This window comes from Oxyura jamaicensis, chromosome 14 (assembly GCF_011077185.1).
Source record: "Oxyura jamaicensis isolate SHBP4307 breed ruddy duck chromosome 14, BPBGC_Ojam_1.0, whole genome shotgun sequence".
NCBI classification, from domain to species: domain Eukaryota; kingdom Metazoa; phylum Chordata; class Aves; order Anseriformes; family Anatidae; genus Oxyura; species Oxyura jamaicensis.
In genome coordinates this window covers 17484978-17502314 of record NC_048906.1, presented here as the reverse complement: position 1 = coordinate 17502314, position 17337 = coordinate 17484978, and the positions used below count along the sequence as shown (strand labels likewise).

Sequence of the window (17337 nt, the reverse complement as noted above, 5' to 3'; positions counted from 1 at the left end):
GAAGAACTATAAACATGAAGGATGTAAAGCTGCTAGAGAACTATTCCGTTTCTCATTGATACAAGTATTCTCATCAGCTGGAGTATTACTTGAAAGCAGAACTCCAGAATTGGTTTTAAAATATTTTGTTGTTCACAGAGTATCTGATGTATACATAGTGTTTGTACTATCAGAACAGCAAAATGAGTCTTACTCCATTGAATTTACTGCAGGTACATCTCAAAATGGGCAAAAAAGGTGTAGAAGTTGTAAAATATATGTCAATATCTTTTTTGAATTCTGGTTTGTTTGTTTTATTACAGAGATTTCCCTTCCAATAAAGGAGGAACCATCTCCCATTTCGAAAATGAGACCAGTAACAGCCAACATCACTACAATGCCAGTGAACACAGTGATATCCCGCCCCCCACCCCAAATCCAAATGGCCCCTCCTCCTGTGTCCTTAGAGCCAACAACCAGCTTGTCTATAAGTCTGGAAAATCAGCTTGAAGCCCTCTTGGATGGAACTTTAACTTCAGGTAATGAAATTCCTCAATTGACAAGCAGCAGTGAAGATAGAGAGTCATTTTCTTTAATTGAAGACCTCCAGAATGATCTGCTTAATCACTCCAGCATTTTAGATCACTCTCATTCACCCATGGAAACATCTGACCCACATTTTACCACTAATAATTCTTGTTTATCTCTTGACCTTCCTGATACAAATTTAGACAATATGGAATGGCTAGACATTACAATGCCCAGCTCCTCGTCTGGACTCACCCCTCTCAGTTCTACTGCTCCCAGTGTGTTTTCGACCGACTTTCTAGATCCACAAGACCTGCAGTTGCACTGGGATTAAGCTATAGCCAATGAGAATGTGACCTGCAAATCTCTTTACAGCAGAGGTCCACTATAACACTATTCTGATTGCAGTTAAGATAATTAAGATAGCAGTGTTTGGAAGAACAAATGCTTGAAAGTAATTCCTTATTGATGTTCAAGTTTACAATGGTGAATTACTTTATGTTCCTATCATTAATGCAGATCAGGGCCCTCTGAAAGCTGTATTTCACAAGTCAAGAAAGGATGATTGTGCTTACTGATTAGAAGTACCCCATGGGAAACTCATCACAAATATATATGAAAAGTTATGTCTCTGAATTTGTAATGCTTAAATGAACAACAATGTGGATAATCTTAGAGAAGAAAAAGTGAGACTCAGATGTCTCTATTGACCCAGTGAGATGTCGTTTGAAGGAGGGTGAGGTATCACTGCACTTCATTGTTCCTGTGGATAGCCTGAGCCAGGTTCAAAATGAATTGTGAGGGCAAAGGCAAGTAGAAGCACTGGCTGGTTCAGTGAAATTTCATATCTCTAGTCTCTAAATTTGTTCAAGTTTTTTTATATTTTGGTTTTGTGGTTTTTAAAACTCTTCCCCCATTCGTTATTCACGAGGGAAGAATTTAACTGCATCCAAAGGGATATTAAGTGTAACTGCAAGAAATCCGCTGTAGCTAGGCCAGGTAATATTGAGAACACTGAATTTTCTATTGCAATGTTCTGGATTTAATAGCTAGGCTTTAATGTGTATATCAGACAGTTGTTTGTGTACTCTTTTAAACTTTGTATAGCTTATTTATGTGAACAGAGGGGAACAGTGGTCTGTAAGCAACAGATTACCATAATGAAAATAATAAATATCCTAATTTAATTTGTCATTGAGGATATTTGTTAGTTCATTGAATACAGTATCTCAGCATATTAGAAGATTTGGAGGAAGTAGAAAAGTTTAATTAATGCGGTTATGCTCTATGATCCTGCAAACATCTGTGCAAGAACAGTCCCAATGCCCTCAGTGAAGGATATTTGTAGGATCAGGCCAAGCTGCAGGACAGTACTGACAGGACAACCATCATTTCTAACAATCTGTATCTATTGAATAGCCTTGTCTACCACTACATAGCATCAGGGAGGCTAAACAGAAGTTGCTCAGTAAGAATCCTAAATAGCACACACTTACAGAAAATTATAAAAGGAAAATAAGCAGTATCAGGATATACTCTTTTGGGACGAGAAGGCATATTTCATACATATAGACAACAGTGGAAATAAAGTTCTTACCTCATAGCACAGCACGTAGAAATACACTTTTAAGCTCTGAGTTGTTGTTTCTCAGTCTATTATGAAAGTAGTCAGGAAAAAAAATAATAAAAAAGCTAGTATAAGCAAAATACTTCAGAATTCCATAGTTGTGTCTCAGGTGATAGCTGTTAAATGTTGTCATGGATGACGTAGGCTTATAATCAAATACAATCTGAATTATTCCATGAAGGAATTTCTAAATTAAGAGAAAAGGAAACAGTCCCCTATTTCATGAACAATTGAAAGGAAGTATGTATTCAAGTGTGAAAACTGATCTTATTTCAGAACACTTTCCTCAACACCAAACTTCAAAAGCCAAAGTTCTGTAGGAACAAAATTAGAAATGGCATGAAGCTTTTGCTTACTTATTGGAGAAACAAAATGTATCAAACAGTACCAAAACAAAAAGTACCTTTTAACTGCTTAGTAATCTGTAACAGATAAGAAAAAAAAAAATCATGTTAATATCAAAGTAAATACTTTTGTCATAAAATTTTGTGGAATTATCTGCAAGTTCTGTGTCTCCAGATAACCAGTGTGGTCTGTTTTACCGATGTTAGAAAATTCCATTGACTTCAGATAAATTACTGAATTATATCAATGATTGAGGGTTTCAAGTGGCATCCCATCAGCCACCTGCACTTTATATCATTATATATCTTCAGTAGTTTTACTGGCCAGGATTTACTTTAAGGACAGAAAAACAATCTATCAAGATTTCAACTACAAAAGCTGAAAGACTTTTGTCTTTCATTGTCTTGTCCATTCTTGCTGTGCCTACTATACTTGAGTACAATATCATGTGTGGACTGTCTGCCTTAAATTTTGATGCTGTATGATTCTTTAATAACATTAGACATATAGATCCAACTTTTTGCATTCCTTTTCATCATATTATCTAGGGAGCTAATACTCTGAGATACTAAGTGCCCTCAGCTGTTACTAAAATAAGAATTAAAGACTCTTGGTCTGATAGGAACAACTCTGAATGAAATTTATATTGTTCTACAGTACCATCAATGTATTACATGTATGTATGGTTAGAATGACCCCTTTTTGACCCTGCCTCCTGTTTAAATAAGAGGCAAGTAAATTTATTGCTAGAGGATAAATTAACCTAGAGCAACTGTACTGTCATTTTTTAAGTGCATGTAAATATTGCTTAAAACTGGCAAAGTCATCTTGCTACAAAACTATCCTCACTTGGCAGTGTAGAATGTTAATTAATCCATAGGAATCTATGTGCAGAAATAAACTAAAACAGCTGAGATGTGTTGTTACCAGTACAATATAGCTTTCTTACTCTAAAAGTGAATTTGCAAAAATAATAATAATAATTAAAAAAATTAAGGGATCATTTTAGTTTTTAAAGTACAAATACTCTAGTGTAGGGAATGTGTGATTTTTTTTTTTCTTTTTTTGTATATTTCAGGGTTATGTATTAAAAACTTATATATAATGGTTTGCTGTAGACTTTGTTCTGGAATGTGATATATTTGCCATAGTTATATACGCTGGTTATGGCAGAAATAGATTTTGCTTAGATCTCTGTGTGTGCATGTTTTACATGACAGTTTTTGTAATACAAATACAATACATCTTAGAAATGTAATCATGACTGTGCAGTTTGACTGTACAGAAGTGAATATTTCTCATTAAGAGAACAGTTGCAAAGGAATGCACTGGCATTAAATTTGCCATAAAATGGCTGCAATATGCTAACAGAGGATGTAATATTAAATGTGCTGTTAGTAAATGCTTTCAAAGTAATTAAGAATACCGTTTTATCAGTGTGAAATTCAAAAGTTGGTGTTTACACTTCTAGACATGGAGAAAGCTTGGCCATGTTTTGCAGGGCTAATGTTAATCAAGAAGAATAGCATTCTGCATTTAATACAGAAATGGTATTTGTTACGCACATTTAGTGCCATACAGAATTAGTTAAGGCAACTAAGTTTACAGTCAAAATTTTATTTAACGTTACAAATAGTTAAGGAATAGTTGACGTAAATTTAGCAGTTGCATTTGAGAATAAAATCAGTTTATGCAGTTGTTCTTTACAGAAATATAGGGTCTATTCCAGCAGTATGGGCTTGCAGAATTCGCCCGTTAAAAAACTGAGGCCACAGCTTTTAGAAGCAATCAATACTTAATACTGAAATTTCTTTTAAAGGTAATTCACCAACAGGGTTTATCTGCAGGGAAGCAGGTGATCAAAACAGAAGTTTCAGTTACATAATCTCAAACATTCAGTTGCCTGAAAAGTGTAGGCACCATAATTGGAAACCAAGCACAAGCTGTTGAACTGTTTTCAAGGCAGAGAAAATGCAATCACAGAATACAATTAACTGGAAGGGCATTATGTAATCAAAACACAATAAAGCTCACTGATGTATACAATTATTTGGATGGCATCTTCAGTATATTATAAACTTAGAGCAAATTCTATTAAAACTGGAAAAAAAGATCTTCCACTTATCTCTAGTAAACATTTTGTTGAATCTCTTTATTTTGTGGTCTCTTAAATTGCCTTTTGATGATTTCTAGGCCACAGTACAGGTTTTTATTTTGCATGAGATACGTGGAATGTACATGCATATAGTATATACATGGCCAATAAAGAGTATCCTTTAAAACCTGAAATAATCTCAAATACTCCTTTTACTTGCTAAAAAAAAATATATATAAAGTGTAAAAGAGAGACACCTACATCATTCTGTAGTGTCTAATACTGAATATATAGACATTTAACTTAAAAGCGCATGAATGCATTTTTAGAAATCTAGCCAAAAAAGCCATTCTAGCTATGAGAGCAAATTCTCACTAAGAGGCAGGGAATGGTTAACAACTATATAATCACACTATTTTTATATATATATATATAAAAAAAAACAGTTCAGATATTCAAAAGATGGTCTAAATTAAATTATACTAATATAAAAATTTAAATAGGAACCAAAGCATTGCCATTTATATTGCCAAAGGAGTCACTTTGTATTTTGAAGCATAGGAAAGTAAATCCCCGGAAGTATTACCCATACTTTTTTTTAAATTAAGGATGTAGATAATTTTCAAAGCTGTTTTTGATGTTTAACAGTACAGATCTGTTTTTGTTGTTTGAGAAATTTGTATTAAGTACTAGCACAGGCTTTTTTTCCAGATAGGATTTTCTTCACAGTACTGCTTGCAGTAGAAATAACGCTAACCCTAGTAGGTGTTTCTCTTCTTATTTTCATAGTCATAACTATGTCTTAGCATCTCATTTTGTGAAAAGAAGAAGATAGATACCTGTTTCTAGGGCCATATTCATTTAAGCACTACTTTACTAAATGCAAATTATGGCAATCAGGGCATCAGTTTATGTATTGCCTTTCTATAAGAAACCACGATGCCTTCATATTTGCTGTTTGCACCCCTAAAATCAATTCCATATGTTTGAATGCCATATGTTTTGCACATTGTACTGTATATATGTAATGCATACTGTATTTTTATATGTGTAGTACATTTATCAAATATTTTGTACATAGTGGCAATATTGTAGCTACTGAGGAAATGTTTGATATTTCAGCATTTTTGCTAAGTGTCTCAAATAAAAAATGAAAACTCTGTCTGTGCTTACTTACTAAAAGCAAAAAATGCCATTTTAATAATTACTGAAATTTTGATTCTTGTGAGTCAAAAACATTTTGACTATGCTTCCCAGTACCTTTCTCACAGAAAGGAATGAGAATGGAATCTGGACTCGAAGTCCACAAACTTAGACAACAAACTCCAAAAGCCTGACAGCTTGTCTTTAAAGTCAGACAAAATCTGTAAGAATAAAGATGTCTTGAACTTCCAAAGTTTATGTTTATTTTCAAAAATCAATACCAGTATGTTAACTCCTTCTCTGTTTTATTCTTGTCTCAATAAAATGTAAGGTAAGAACCCTGCTGCAGATACCCTGATTTATAGAGATATTAACTTCCTTCAAACAGATCAGGACAAAAGCAATAGGCAAAGCTTTTTTACCTTCAGTAAGTGTTTTATTCAGTATTTCTGTCATGAAAAAAAAATCCCAATTTATGTATGAGTTCCAAACTATCTTATGTAATGCATACATTGGACCTGTGCTATTCTTCAATATATTTGAAATGAAGTGGCTTCATAAAAATTAAAACAATTGTAAACAATGACCTTTTATACAGCTTCTGCGCCATACAGTCCTTACTGTCATCTCACTTTCATGATGTGCACCTGCTGAGGTTCACCATCCCCCAGACCTCATCTACTTACTAGTTCACTAAAAAATGACTTTTTCTTTGGCTCAATCCAGTCTTCAAAAAATAAGTTTTCAAAAAATATTCCAACATTTACACAGTAATTTTTAGAAGGTAAGTACAGTTTGGAACAAATGACATTTCCTGGGCTATCCAAAGAGTAACCATTTGGTAATTGCTCTGACAGCATACTAACTGCAGATGTATGGAATAATTTTGTATGTTTCCTATTTTTTTTGTTTTCCATTATGAGCCAAATAGCCTTTCATGTAAGTCCTCTGAAGTCTAGCACCAGAGCAGACTTTAAAATTACATAATGTATGCATTGACTGTTTGTGGGAGTACTAAAAAGATCACTGAACAAGCACTAGTTTAAACACATCCCATAAAAAGAAAAATCCATCAAAAGTCAGGAAGCTGTGGTAAGACTAGGAAAAAAGTAGAATGGGTAATGATTCTAGTACATGTGTTTGTCAGCTACTGAGAGTCAAGTCTCTTGCAAAATTCTCTTGAAGATAATCTTGGATTAGTCCACATCCTTTTCTGGTAGAGAGGGAAACAATATGCCATGCATCTTAAACCTGCCACGCACCTTAAACACATTTTAAATCTGACTTTGAGTCAGGTGTAAAAGCTAGAGCAAAAGTGAGAAGACACTGATACCGCTCTGCCTCACAGTGCCAGGGTGAAAAAGGAAGGAAAAACCTACAGCTTCTTCCTCCAAGTGAGGCTTTTCAGGGAAGAAAAAGGACAACTCAAAATACAGAACAAAGGAGGCATTAGATCGGTGCCCATTCCTTTTGTGAATGATTGCTGCCTCGGGCATGTCACTGCCCTGGAGCAGAGGGATTGGTTCCAATGACCTGCTTAGATCAGGCCACAGCACTGTCTCTTACAAAGCTGTGCCTGTGAGACCGGACGAGCTTATGAACATTCCCCAGGTAGGCTGCTGTGTGTGTTTGACTGTTAGTGTAACCTTAGCTGTTACTGCAACATTTTGCTTACATATGCAAATGAACCTTTAAAGCCTCATAGAATTAAGTCAAAAGCTGTTAAAATAAATATAACTGCAGATTACTGGATTGTATGTCACCTGTAGCACAGACTTCTGCTCCCAACTGAGTCATAGTGTCACTGATAGAAATAATGCCCAAGTAAGTTTACAGGGGTGTTCTCATCAGCTACAAGACACTTTATAGTACTAGTATTGGATTAAACAAGAATAGAATAGTGTTTGGACCATTCTTCTGGTTAGGACCTACCTGTAATTCTTGAACAACATAAAAGAATTTCTAAAACCCAAGTAAGTACAAAGTGTAAGTCTATCCTATGAGAAAATAAGGGATATTTCAAAACGGTAAGTCACAGGAAAGATTAGAAAGTGTTCCATGATGTAGACAGGCCTATACCAACTTTCATTCATGACTTTCCTGAAATGTTCCAAAGTTTTTGAGATGTGCTAGATTGTGGGATTTCATATTTGCATTTTGTATTCTGCTCAGCTTATGTTTTAGAACAAACAGCCCTATGCATTTATTCAGGAGAAAGTGCTATGAGCTTTTCAATCTGCACACAATTATTTTCATCATGAAGCTGCTTCATTTTTTGCTATGATATTTCCATGTGGCAATCTCCATAACAGATCACCCACCATTTCTTTTTTTACAGGCTGTTTGATGCTGATGACATTAGGATTTATTACACAACCACATCTACTATCAGTATGGAAGTAATCCATAAAAATGAACAATATGCCCTGTAAGTTTTGTAAAATACCTTTTCTGTATGAACTTAAATCACTCAAAGTTTTTAGGCTATATGTGCCACAAATTCACCTTCAGGTATCACACTCCAAACACAAACACTGGAAAACAAGAGCAGCAGTTTTTCATTACGCCTTTGTGCATTGGAGAATTAGTAGTAAAATAGTTTGAGTGTATTGGTGATAAATCTCTTGTTGGGTCCCAACTGGCAATTTAGTATTTTGATAATGTTACAGAGATCTGTAAACACATAACCCTCCCCCACAAACTGTGCTCCTTTTAGTGTTACAGAGTAAACACCAACATGGGGAGGGCTGATGAAGTTTGCAATCACGCTGAATTGACTTCTTCCACAAGCTAAAGCCTGGCTTTCATTGTTAGAACTGAATATATTAGACCATGCTCTACAAATGGCTGTCAACACAAGAACCTTTCCTCTGTACAACTTCAAATGCAATCTACTTCTGCCTATTAGCTGGTTGTGTATTATAAAAATAGTGCTTAAAAATTATGGATTTCTTAGAACATTTGTACTGTCTCAAGTTGGGATTTTTCCTTGATAGGAAAGAAATCACACACGTTACCCCATGCGCCACAATGTAGTCTACAACCTAGTCTACAACCCCATTGAGAACATCCTAAAAGAGAATCGAAGAAATAAAGGGGAAAATCTAAGATGTAGCTTTTTTTTTTTTTTTTTTTTTTTTTTTCCCTTTAACTGTTGCGTGAGCTCAGCAATATTGTCATTCTAGAGCAAGACAGGAAACAACCAAATTTACCCACAAATTACCTGGCAATGAGTCTCCAGCCTTCTCTGCAGAACTGGGACTGCTGGATTACTGTGCCATAGCACTTCATTGTTCTTAAATTCCTCCAAGACAACAGATGTTGATTAAAAGTGAAAATAGTGTAAAGAAACATTCTTTTATAAAGCGAGGACAAAGTCTGACCTCCACTAATTGATAACTGAGTAGCATAGCAGCACCTCCCACAGCGTATAAACACAGTTATACAGTTGCACAAATACTGCGTGACTGTTGTCCCCTGTCTCCTTGGAACAGGGAGATTTTTCAGAAAGCCCTAGTCTTGTACAGTAAAATAGACAACAAAGATCTGTCCTAAAGCAACATCTTCATTTCATAAGAATGAGGCTTAGGAAGGATAAGGAAAAAAAAAAAAAAAAAAAAAAAAAAAAAAACTGCTGTTTTCTCTTTTTTTGCAAAATCTCTGACATTATCTTTTCAGTGTCAGAGCCTTCTAAAGACTTTTAAAGACTTTCTTTTAGTAAATTTGGGTTATGTTTTAAAGCAGCTTTTATCAGAACAGTAAGCGCCCCAAGGAGGATCCAGCATAGATAATAAGGGCTTTCAACACAGAGCTCAAACAAGGGTAATGACCAGCATAAATGACACTTTCAAATAGAAGTATAAAGTGATTCAGTCTTTTAACTTCTGTATTAAGGTAGCTGGAATTAAGCAAAAATTAGATAATATCTGTCACCGAAGAGATCCTGTATCAAAATCCTGAGAAACACTACAATAGTGTGCTGGGCAAAACCCTCCAAAAAGTATAAATGAGACATGAGCAGAAACCACTTACAAGAGAACTTTCCAAAATTAATCAAATATTCTCTATCCTAAAGATATGATAGCCCAAGATAACAGACAACAAAGACTGGAGTAAGTAGACAATAATCTATCTAGTCCTCTGCCAACTATTCACCTCAAGTACTTGTAGCTATGTATTGGAACACCAAGAACAGAAATAAATAAATAAATAATAATAAAAAAGATGAGTCAGACAGAAACCATACATACAGCAGAATGAATGAAGAATCAGAAATCTCTTATCTGACAGATCCAAAGCACGTGAGTCCTCTCGATTAATCTCTAATGTGAGCAGGTCTGTCTCAGCAAGCCCCCTGCCCTAGAAGGTAATTCTAAGAACATCGTTCTAGGATGTCCCACTCTGTCTCCTCTTGAAGGGGGTGAAGTCATGAAGCCACAGTGTCCAAAGAACCCAGAAGGTAAAGCACTGACACAGGAACGCTGTGTCAAATGCTCTGGTCTCAAGGACTCTCCCAAAGAGAGATCTCACTCTCGCTTTCAGACATACTGGTTTTTGTTAAGGCATCACTATCCACGGGGGAGAAATACGAGGCCTGTGTTTTGCTTAAGTCTGCACCAACCCACTGCAAAACTGCCAGGGTGGGCTCAGCAACAGTTATTCCAGAGCCAGAGTGGAGACAAACCCCACACCTGTTGGTACTTCCTGCCACCACTGAAAGGTTGCCAATAGAGAAAGAGGCTTGGGAATAATGTTAGGGATCTAGCTTAACCATATCAAAAGTGCCACACAACCCCCCAGGTTCTTTTAAAAATAAAGTGGGCTGTTTTTTTTTTGTTGTTGTTTTTGTTTTTTTTTTGTGTGTGTGTGTGTGTGTGTGTGCGTGGCTTTTCTGTGTTTTGTTTGTTTGTTTGTTTGCTTGCTTCTTTTTCTTGTTTTTGGGGTGATGGTGTGCTTTTCTTAATTGATATCTAGGAGCTACCCAGACTACAACATAAAAACTTCATTTGGATTTTAAAATGTGTAATTGTCTGTGGTATAAGTGATAAAAAACTATTGTTCCTAAAAATTGTCCTTAAGCAGCACTTTGTTTAGATAGATACTAATATTCTTCTTTCTAGAAGCACTGAGGAAGTTACACTCATGAAGAACAGAAGCTTTCTTTAAACCCAATCAAGTATTTCTTCTTAGTCTACTGAAAAGATCATTATGATTTCTTCTTGAATGTCCCATCTCCCGATTTACCGTTTAATTATGCTAATGTTTGCATTTATGCTTATTTTCTCGGCGGAGGAACGTTTTAGTCCCGCTTTTTCTTCCTCCTCTCCAAGCTCCTTTATTCGGGCCGAGGACGACTACTGACTTCTAAACTAACTAATACGAGAGTGCCATCTCCCGGCAGAGGAAAATAATAATAAAATAAATAAAATTAAAAACAAACAAACAAACAAAAAACGGTTGCAGCACGGACCCGGCAGGTGCGGCCGTCCCAGGAGCCCTCTCAGGTCTCCTCACACCACCTCAGTTCCCAGTCCCCGGCTGTTCCCTCACGGTGCCTGACGGCACCGGCCGCGCGCACCCATTCGTGCAACGCTCAACAGTCGCCAGGTGCCCGCGCATGCGCACAGCTACGGAAGCGGCACCAGTGATAGAAAGGTGTCGGGTGAGCCTTCGCAACCCAGGCGCGGTGGCCAAGTGGTAAGGCGTCGGTCTCGTAAACCGAAGATCACGGGTTCGAACCCCGTCCGTGCCTCGGTGGGTCCGCGCCTTCCGGAGGGTTATTCCACCCGCTGATCATTTTGGGCGAAGGTGGCGGAGCCCGTCCCCATCACAAATTGTTCCGCGCCGAGCGAACTGCGGTTGTGCGGACGCTCCCGGAGCGGGCGAGGCGCTGAGGATCCGCCGTGGCCCTGGTCACGGCTGCCCAGCCCCGCAATGAATGAGGGAGGAGCTCGGCCGCACCTCAGCCCCCCGCACGGCCGACGCTCGCCCTCCCTCCACCCCCCCCAGCGCCTGCCGTTGGAAAGGCAGCAGCCCCCCGTGAGGCTACCAGCTCCGTCTGGCGTTAGCCGAGAACACTAAATGCTGCTGAGCTCCGGTACCCGGCCCAGCGCGACAGGGTTTTTTGCGTTTGTTTTTTTTTCCTCAGGTATTCTGCAGCACTGCTGTCTGGGATTAAAATTGTACCATTGTGAACGAACGCAGATGTTTTGATAACTATTTACATGAGATTTTGTGAAATCTTTTACATTTGGTGAATTCTGTTGGTAGGTCAAAATCATAATTCAGGTTGTATTTTGATTTAAATAAGGGTGGTGTCTCAGGCTTCTTTGTGTGGGCTTATTGTTAAGAAAACTATCAGACTATATTCATTACATGTAATTAAAATTTGAAATTTTTACGCTTAGCATACTGCCAGCATTCGCGAGCCCACAAGCAAATGGGGCCTCACGTGGATGACGCATCCACAAAGACAAAATCCTCGTGCACACTTTCCAGCTTGATTTTGAACTCTTCCACATGTACAACCAGGGACAACACTGCCCAGGCTCCCTGGAGAGAAGAAAAATGTAAATTGTTAATTTTCAGCAGTGACAATTACAGCACGCAGAACATGCAAAATTACAACCCAGCATGTTCTAAATCAGTTTCTGTTTTCTCAGATATTTATGCTCATGGATGTGAAGGACAGGGAGTGTCCCTGAAGCTGCTCTCATGGAGGGTTTTCAAATCCAGACAGGAAAATCAAACTCAAGGACAAAACACGTATCTGATAAATGCTGCTTTGTGTTACTGCAGCCTAAGGGATAAGCTGGGAGCAGAGCCACACACACAATACTTGCTTATTTCTTTAAATACATTTATGAGACTAAACCAGGTACGCACAAGAGCTACGGCTGCATCTCTGCAGCACAATGGCTTGAGGCCTGTGGTTCTGCACTACAGAGCACCTGTGTAGAAATTAGGGGATACATCGTGTCAAGATGAGCTTCCCTTCAATAACTGTGGCTTTTGTTGTACCCTGTTCTGCAAGTTCATTGATGACATCACCTCTGTTTCCAGATTGATCTGCAGTGTTTCTAACCTTAATAAACCCCCCCAATTAAAAAAATGCTAAAGATACCCCTGGAGTCCCTCAGAAATGGTGTCCTTAGTGTCCAGGAAGGCTGATGAGGTGTGGTAATCTAGGGTGCATAGCAGTGGTGACAACTCATGCCACACTGAAGCAATGTCGTCCCTCTGGTGGGTCCAGGGGCATCAGCATGGGTTTGTGGGTCCTCTGGCTGCACTGTTGGCCTCTGCTCACTACTCTGGGCTTGTGGTGAACCAACAGGGAGAAGAACACTGTTTCCACCTAGTGTGACTCACAGAAGGACACTGCCAGCAGCAAAGTGGGGAGTGGTATTATGTGTGCATCCCATCGCACCATGGTATGGGTGCCAACCACCCAAATTGGCACACAGTCTCATCGGTGAACATGGAAGGCAAAGCAAATTCAGTGTCATTTCATCACCCATGTTGTTTTAACAGTCTCGTGCTGCCTGAGTTAATTGAATTTACCTGTGACAACCAGTATGACCAACAGAGGACAGCACATCCATTTCTTTCAGTAATCAAAGATCCTGAGCTTGAAGCTGCCATTCACTTTTCACTCTGGAAATGAGAGTGACTGGCGGAGGAGAGCGGCGTGGCACAAATAAACCTGCCAGCTTAAAAAGGCCTTTTTGCAATTAACTGGAGCTGGTTTGAATTCCAAGAGATTGCTTCCAACAAATCTACCTCAACCCCATCCTTACAGCTACCTAAGCACCATGGGTATGCCTCTGCTCTCTGGGGCTGGGTTTTGACACGGTTGTTCAGGGCGCGCCAGGGAACTGGGTGAAACATCCTTGAGAGTCAAAGCGCATTTAGGACTGCTGGGTGACATCTGTTAATTCCCCTTCAAAACTGCAGACTGAAGGTGTCCATCACCAAGTTTTGATTAAATGTTTTCATAAAATAAAGACATAAAGACAAACTCAGGTGGTTTTATTGCATCTGATTCGGGGGCAGAGAAGACTTTGCCAGTAATAATGAAATTCAGAGAACAAAACCAAGAATTTTGCGTGGCTAAGGGGGATTTCATTACAGGAATTCAATTAACATGTAAGAGTTGCATATGCTGAAATCCATTATCTTTCCCCAAAAGCTGGCTATTGTGTTTTATATAGCAACCTTTTCTATAAAGGTTGCTGAATAAATAATGCTTTATTAGAAATGCATTGACATATTTATAGAATTAATAACAATTATTTTTTTATGTTAGTGCTTTGCAAACATTAATTACATTTCTGCTTCCTATGAAATGTAAGAAATTACTTTTTATTGAAATGATTAATAGGACTAAATAAGGATTGGGTGTTAGGCTCAAGCAGAAAGCAAATACAGAGCTTTAGGAGATATACAAGGAATAACAGAGGCTGGTGGACAGTATGCAGGTCTGCTGCAAGTACAGATCCACATTGTCACTCTTGGCCCAATCCTGTGAATTGCTGAGCAGAATTAATTAACAGACTAAGACAGCAGTAAGGCCACGGGGACTGACAGCGCTTGACAGTTCTTGGTATCGGGGCCTGTAAATAAAAGCCAGCCTGCAAAATTGTCATTCATGTGATCAGCGATATCGTACACATCTACTGCAGTCACATGAATTATTCACACTGGTGTAGCTTGAAAGATGTAACCCACAAAGCCTGTTTAAAATAACACAGGAGCATTAATTAGTGTTCCTGGGGCACATGGAGGTGTCATTTCCTTTTGGCCCATTTTTCACTCATACCCGTGTTTGTTTATTTGCTGTGTGCACAGGGCTGATACGGGGACACAGGGGAAAGGAAATACAGGAGATAGACATCTATAAACATTGGTCAAAAATGAGGAAAGGTGATTACTGATTAGCTTTCTTCCCATATAAAGCTCCTACATCTTATTGCAGAAAAGCGAGTTAACTCTTTTACCATTCTTCTTTTTTTAAAGCATTATCTGATCAGAGAAGCATGAAAAACACTTTATTGCTAACTTGATTTTTTTCTCCCTGTGCTGGGAGCCCTCTGCAGGAAGTGAAGCTGAATTTCACAAATCTTCCCTTTCTGACGTCTCCCGAATTTCTAGGAATGCCCCTTCCCTCTTACTATATTTGGAGGTAGTTTCTAGGAAAAAAAAAAAAAAAAAAAAAAAAAAAAAAAAAGACAATTTTCGGCCGGTGCCGGCCCCACCACCGCGGCTCGGGGAACCCGGGCCCGGCGGGTTTGGGGAGCCCTCAGCTGCTCGCCTTTGTGGCGGGGCTGCAGGAGCGAGCACGGGAGGAAGGGAAGGGGAGAGGTGTCTTTGTGGCAGCCAGGCGTGAACATCTCCTTTTATTCCTTTTTTTTTTTTTTTTTTTAAAAGGAAAAAGCGCTAGGGGAAAAATGAAAATAATAATAACAATCCCCCCAAGTCCCCACCTTCTGGATTTTTTGATTATTTTTTTCCCCGTCTGCTTCTCCCCCTCCCCTCTCTGTGGCCTCTTGTTTAGCTCGTGGCGTGACCGTGATGAAGAAATGTTTCTGGGCGCCTGGCAGAGGCGATCTTTTTTATGTAATGAGTCAGGATTTTGCCAACGGAAGAAGCCGGCCGCCGACCGAAGGGCTGCTGCCTCCCTGCCGAGCCCGGCACCCCGCCAGGCCGGGACCGGGGCCGGGGCCGGGGCCGCCCGCTCCCCCGGGACCCGCGGTAAGCTGCGCGCTCCTCCCGCGGGGCCCCGCTCTCCCCTCAGCCCTCAGGTGGGGCCAAGCTGCCGGGGCCGCGACCTGTCGCCGGCTTGGGGCCGCTCCCCGCCACCTGGGCCGCCGCTGGGGGCTGCAGCCCACCTGCCCCGGGCCGCTGGGGCCCGCCGTAGCTACAGGTGCCAGCGGCCCCGTGCCCGGCCTGAAGCAAGGCTGCAGCCCGCGCGGCGCGGCCCCGCCTCAGGGCAGCGGCGGGAGCGCGGCTGGGTTGCTCCTTCTCCTTCTCCTTCTCTTTCTCCTTCTCCTTCTCCTCTTCCTCCTCCTCATTCTTCTCCTCCAGTTCCCTCTCCCACCCGCCAGCGCTGCCTCTTTCCCTCAGGAGGTATCTCCGAGCACGCAGGGACAGAAGGGACGGACGGCGTTCCTCGGGATTATTGAAAGCAGCACAAATGTAATAGTGTTTTTGTTGTTGTTCAAGCGCGGCGATTGGTTTCTTTTGACGTGACTGACAGCATTTACCTGCCTCAGGTCTCCAAGTGGGTCTATAATGAATAAAACTCTGGCTTATTTAGAAGTTCGGTAGGGATTGTAAAGGAGGGATTTAGCAGTGTGTTCCTTTTGGCTGCAGATCTCTGCTTTTCTTTCTTTCTTTAAAAAAAAAAAAAAAAAAAAAAAAAAGTTCTTAAAGCTGGGCATAGTCAGATTTGGACACCCAGATGAATACTCTAAGCTGGCATCATCGGTAGGAAGCGATACGTTTTGGGTAAATCGAAAGTACCATAGTGTGCTATAAAATAGCAAAGATAGAATAATGTGACACATCTCTATAATGTTTCAGCTGTACTTTGAAATATGGAGGGACAGACAAACAAGTTGATACTTTGAAAAGATCTTAATAGATACTTTGAGTGCTGGGGCTAATAAATCCCTATGTTATTCTGGGTGAGTTCTGCATCATTTTATAGCCACTTGCAGAAGGTGCTGCTTAGCTAAACAAACAAATCATAAAATGGGAATAATAGCAAATAATAACTGCTAGCAACTCCTGCTGTCCAGTTAGTTGAAAGAGTGTATACCATGACTTGGCTACATCCTCTTTTATCAGTCCAAAAATCAGTTCCTTTGTAAGCACTGCTCCCTTCAGTTGATTGGGCATATCTTACAAAGATACTTTGCTTACAAATTGAATCTCAGAAGGTTGTGGTTCCAGAGTCGGGGTTTTGGGGGCGAGATGAGCTTATGTTTTATCCAACTGGCCCACAAAGTCCCGCTTTTGGTGGTCACTTTGTTCTGCAAAAGAAACCAGTGCATTATGGCTCTTACAGAGGATGCTAACCTTAGCACTAAACTACCGCTGTGCTCAGAAAGCTACTCACTACTGCACGCTTTAAATAAGTAGCAATATCCTAACTTTACCAGTGTCATCAGCAGTAAGAAGTGGACAGAAAATACTGGCATTCCCCAAAGTTAAAGAGAAATAGAACAGCAATAGTTTTCTAACTGTTGTTTCTAACTGTAAAACTTTATTTTTTTTTTCCTTAAAAACCCAGCAAAAGCAAAGACAAAATTATATTTCAAAGGGTGGTTATTTGACGTAAGTAAATTGGGAAAAAAAAAAAAAAAAAAAAAAAAAAAAAAAAAGACTTTCCTAGGAAAGAGGCAGCTTAAACCTTGAAACCAACATGCAGTCCTTAGGAACATATGTGGTGTCCCATCCTCGGGTCTTTTGCTCACAAAAGGTTGCAGTTTTGATGTCCCTCTCTCTTAAACTGGATTTATTGTTTTGTTTTGTTTTCATTTTTGGTTTGTGTGCCCGCGTGCCTACATGTGCATGGTCTGTATCTATAAATTTATGTCAAGATTACTAATTGTTGTGC

General features: G+C 39.6%; 1 protein-coding gene and 1 non-coding gene across 10 annotated transcripts in view; both read left to right on the top strand.

The window, feature by feature from the left end:
• MRTFB (myocardin related transcription factor B) overlaps nt 1-5731 on the top strand; it is an 88564-nt gene extending 82833 nt beyond the window's left edge. For all 9 annotated transcript variants that reach the window (XM_035339653.1, XM_035339649.1, XM_035339646.1 and 6 more), the window contains one exon: nt 303-5731. In XM_035339653.1, the coding sequence (XP_035195544.1) occupies nt 303-841 (539 nt within the window). In that variant the 3' untranslated portion in view covers nt 842-5731. The remainder of the gene's footprint in view (nt 1-302) is intronic.
• A 5666-nt stretch (nt 5732-11397) lies between these two features.
• On the top strand, nt 11398-11469 carry TRNAT-CGU. The gene has a single exon. It is a non-coding gene; the product is annotated as a tRNA-Thr (tRNA).
• The last annotated feature ends 5868 nt before the right edge of the window (nt 11470-17337 follow it).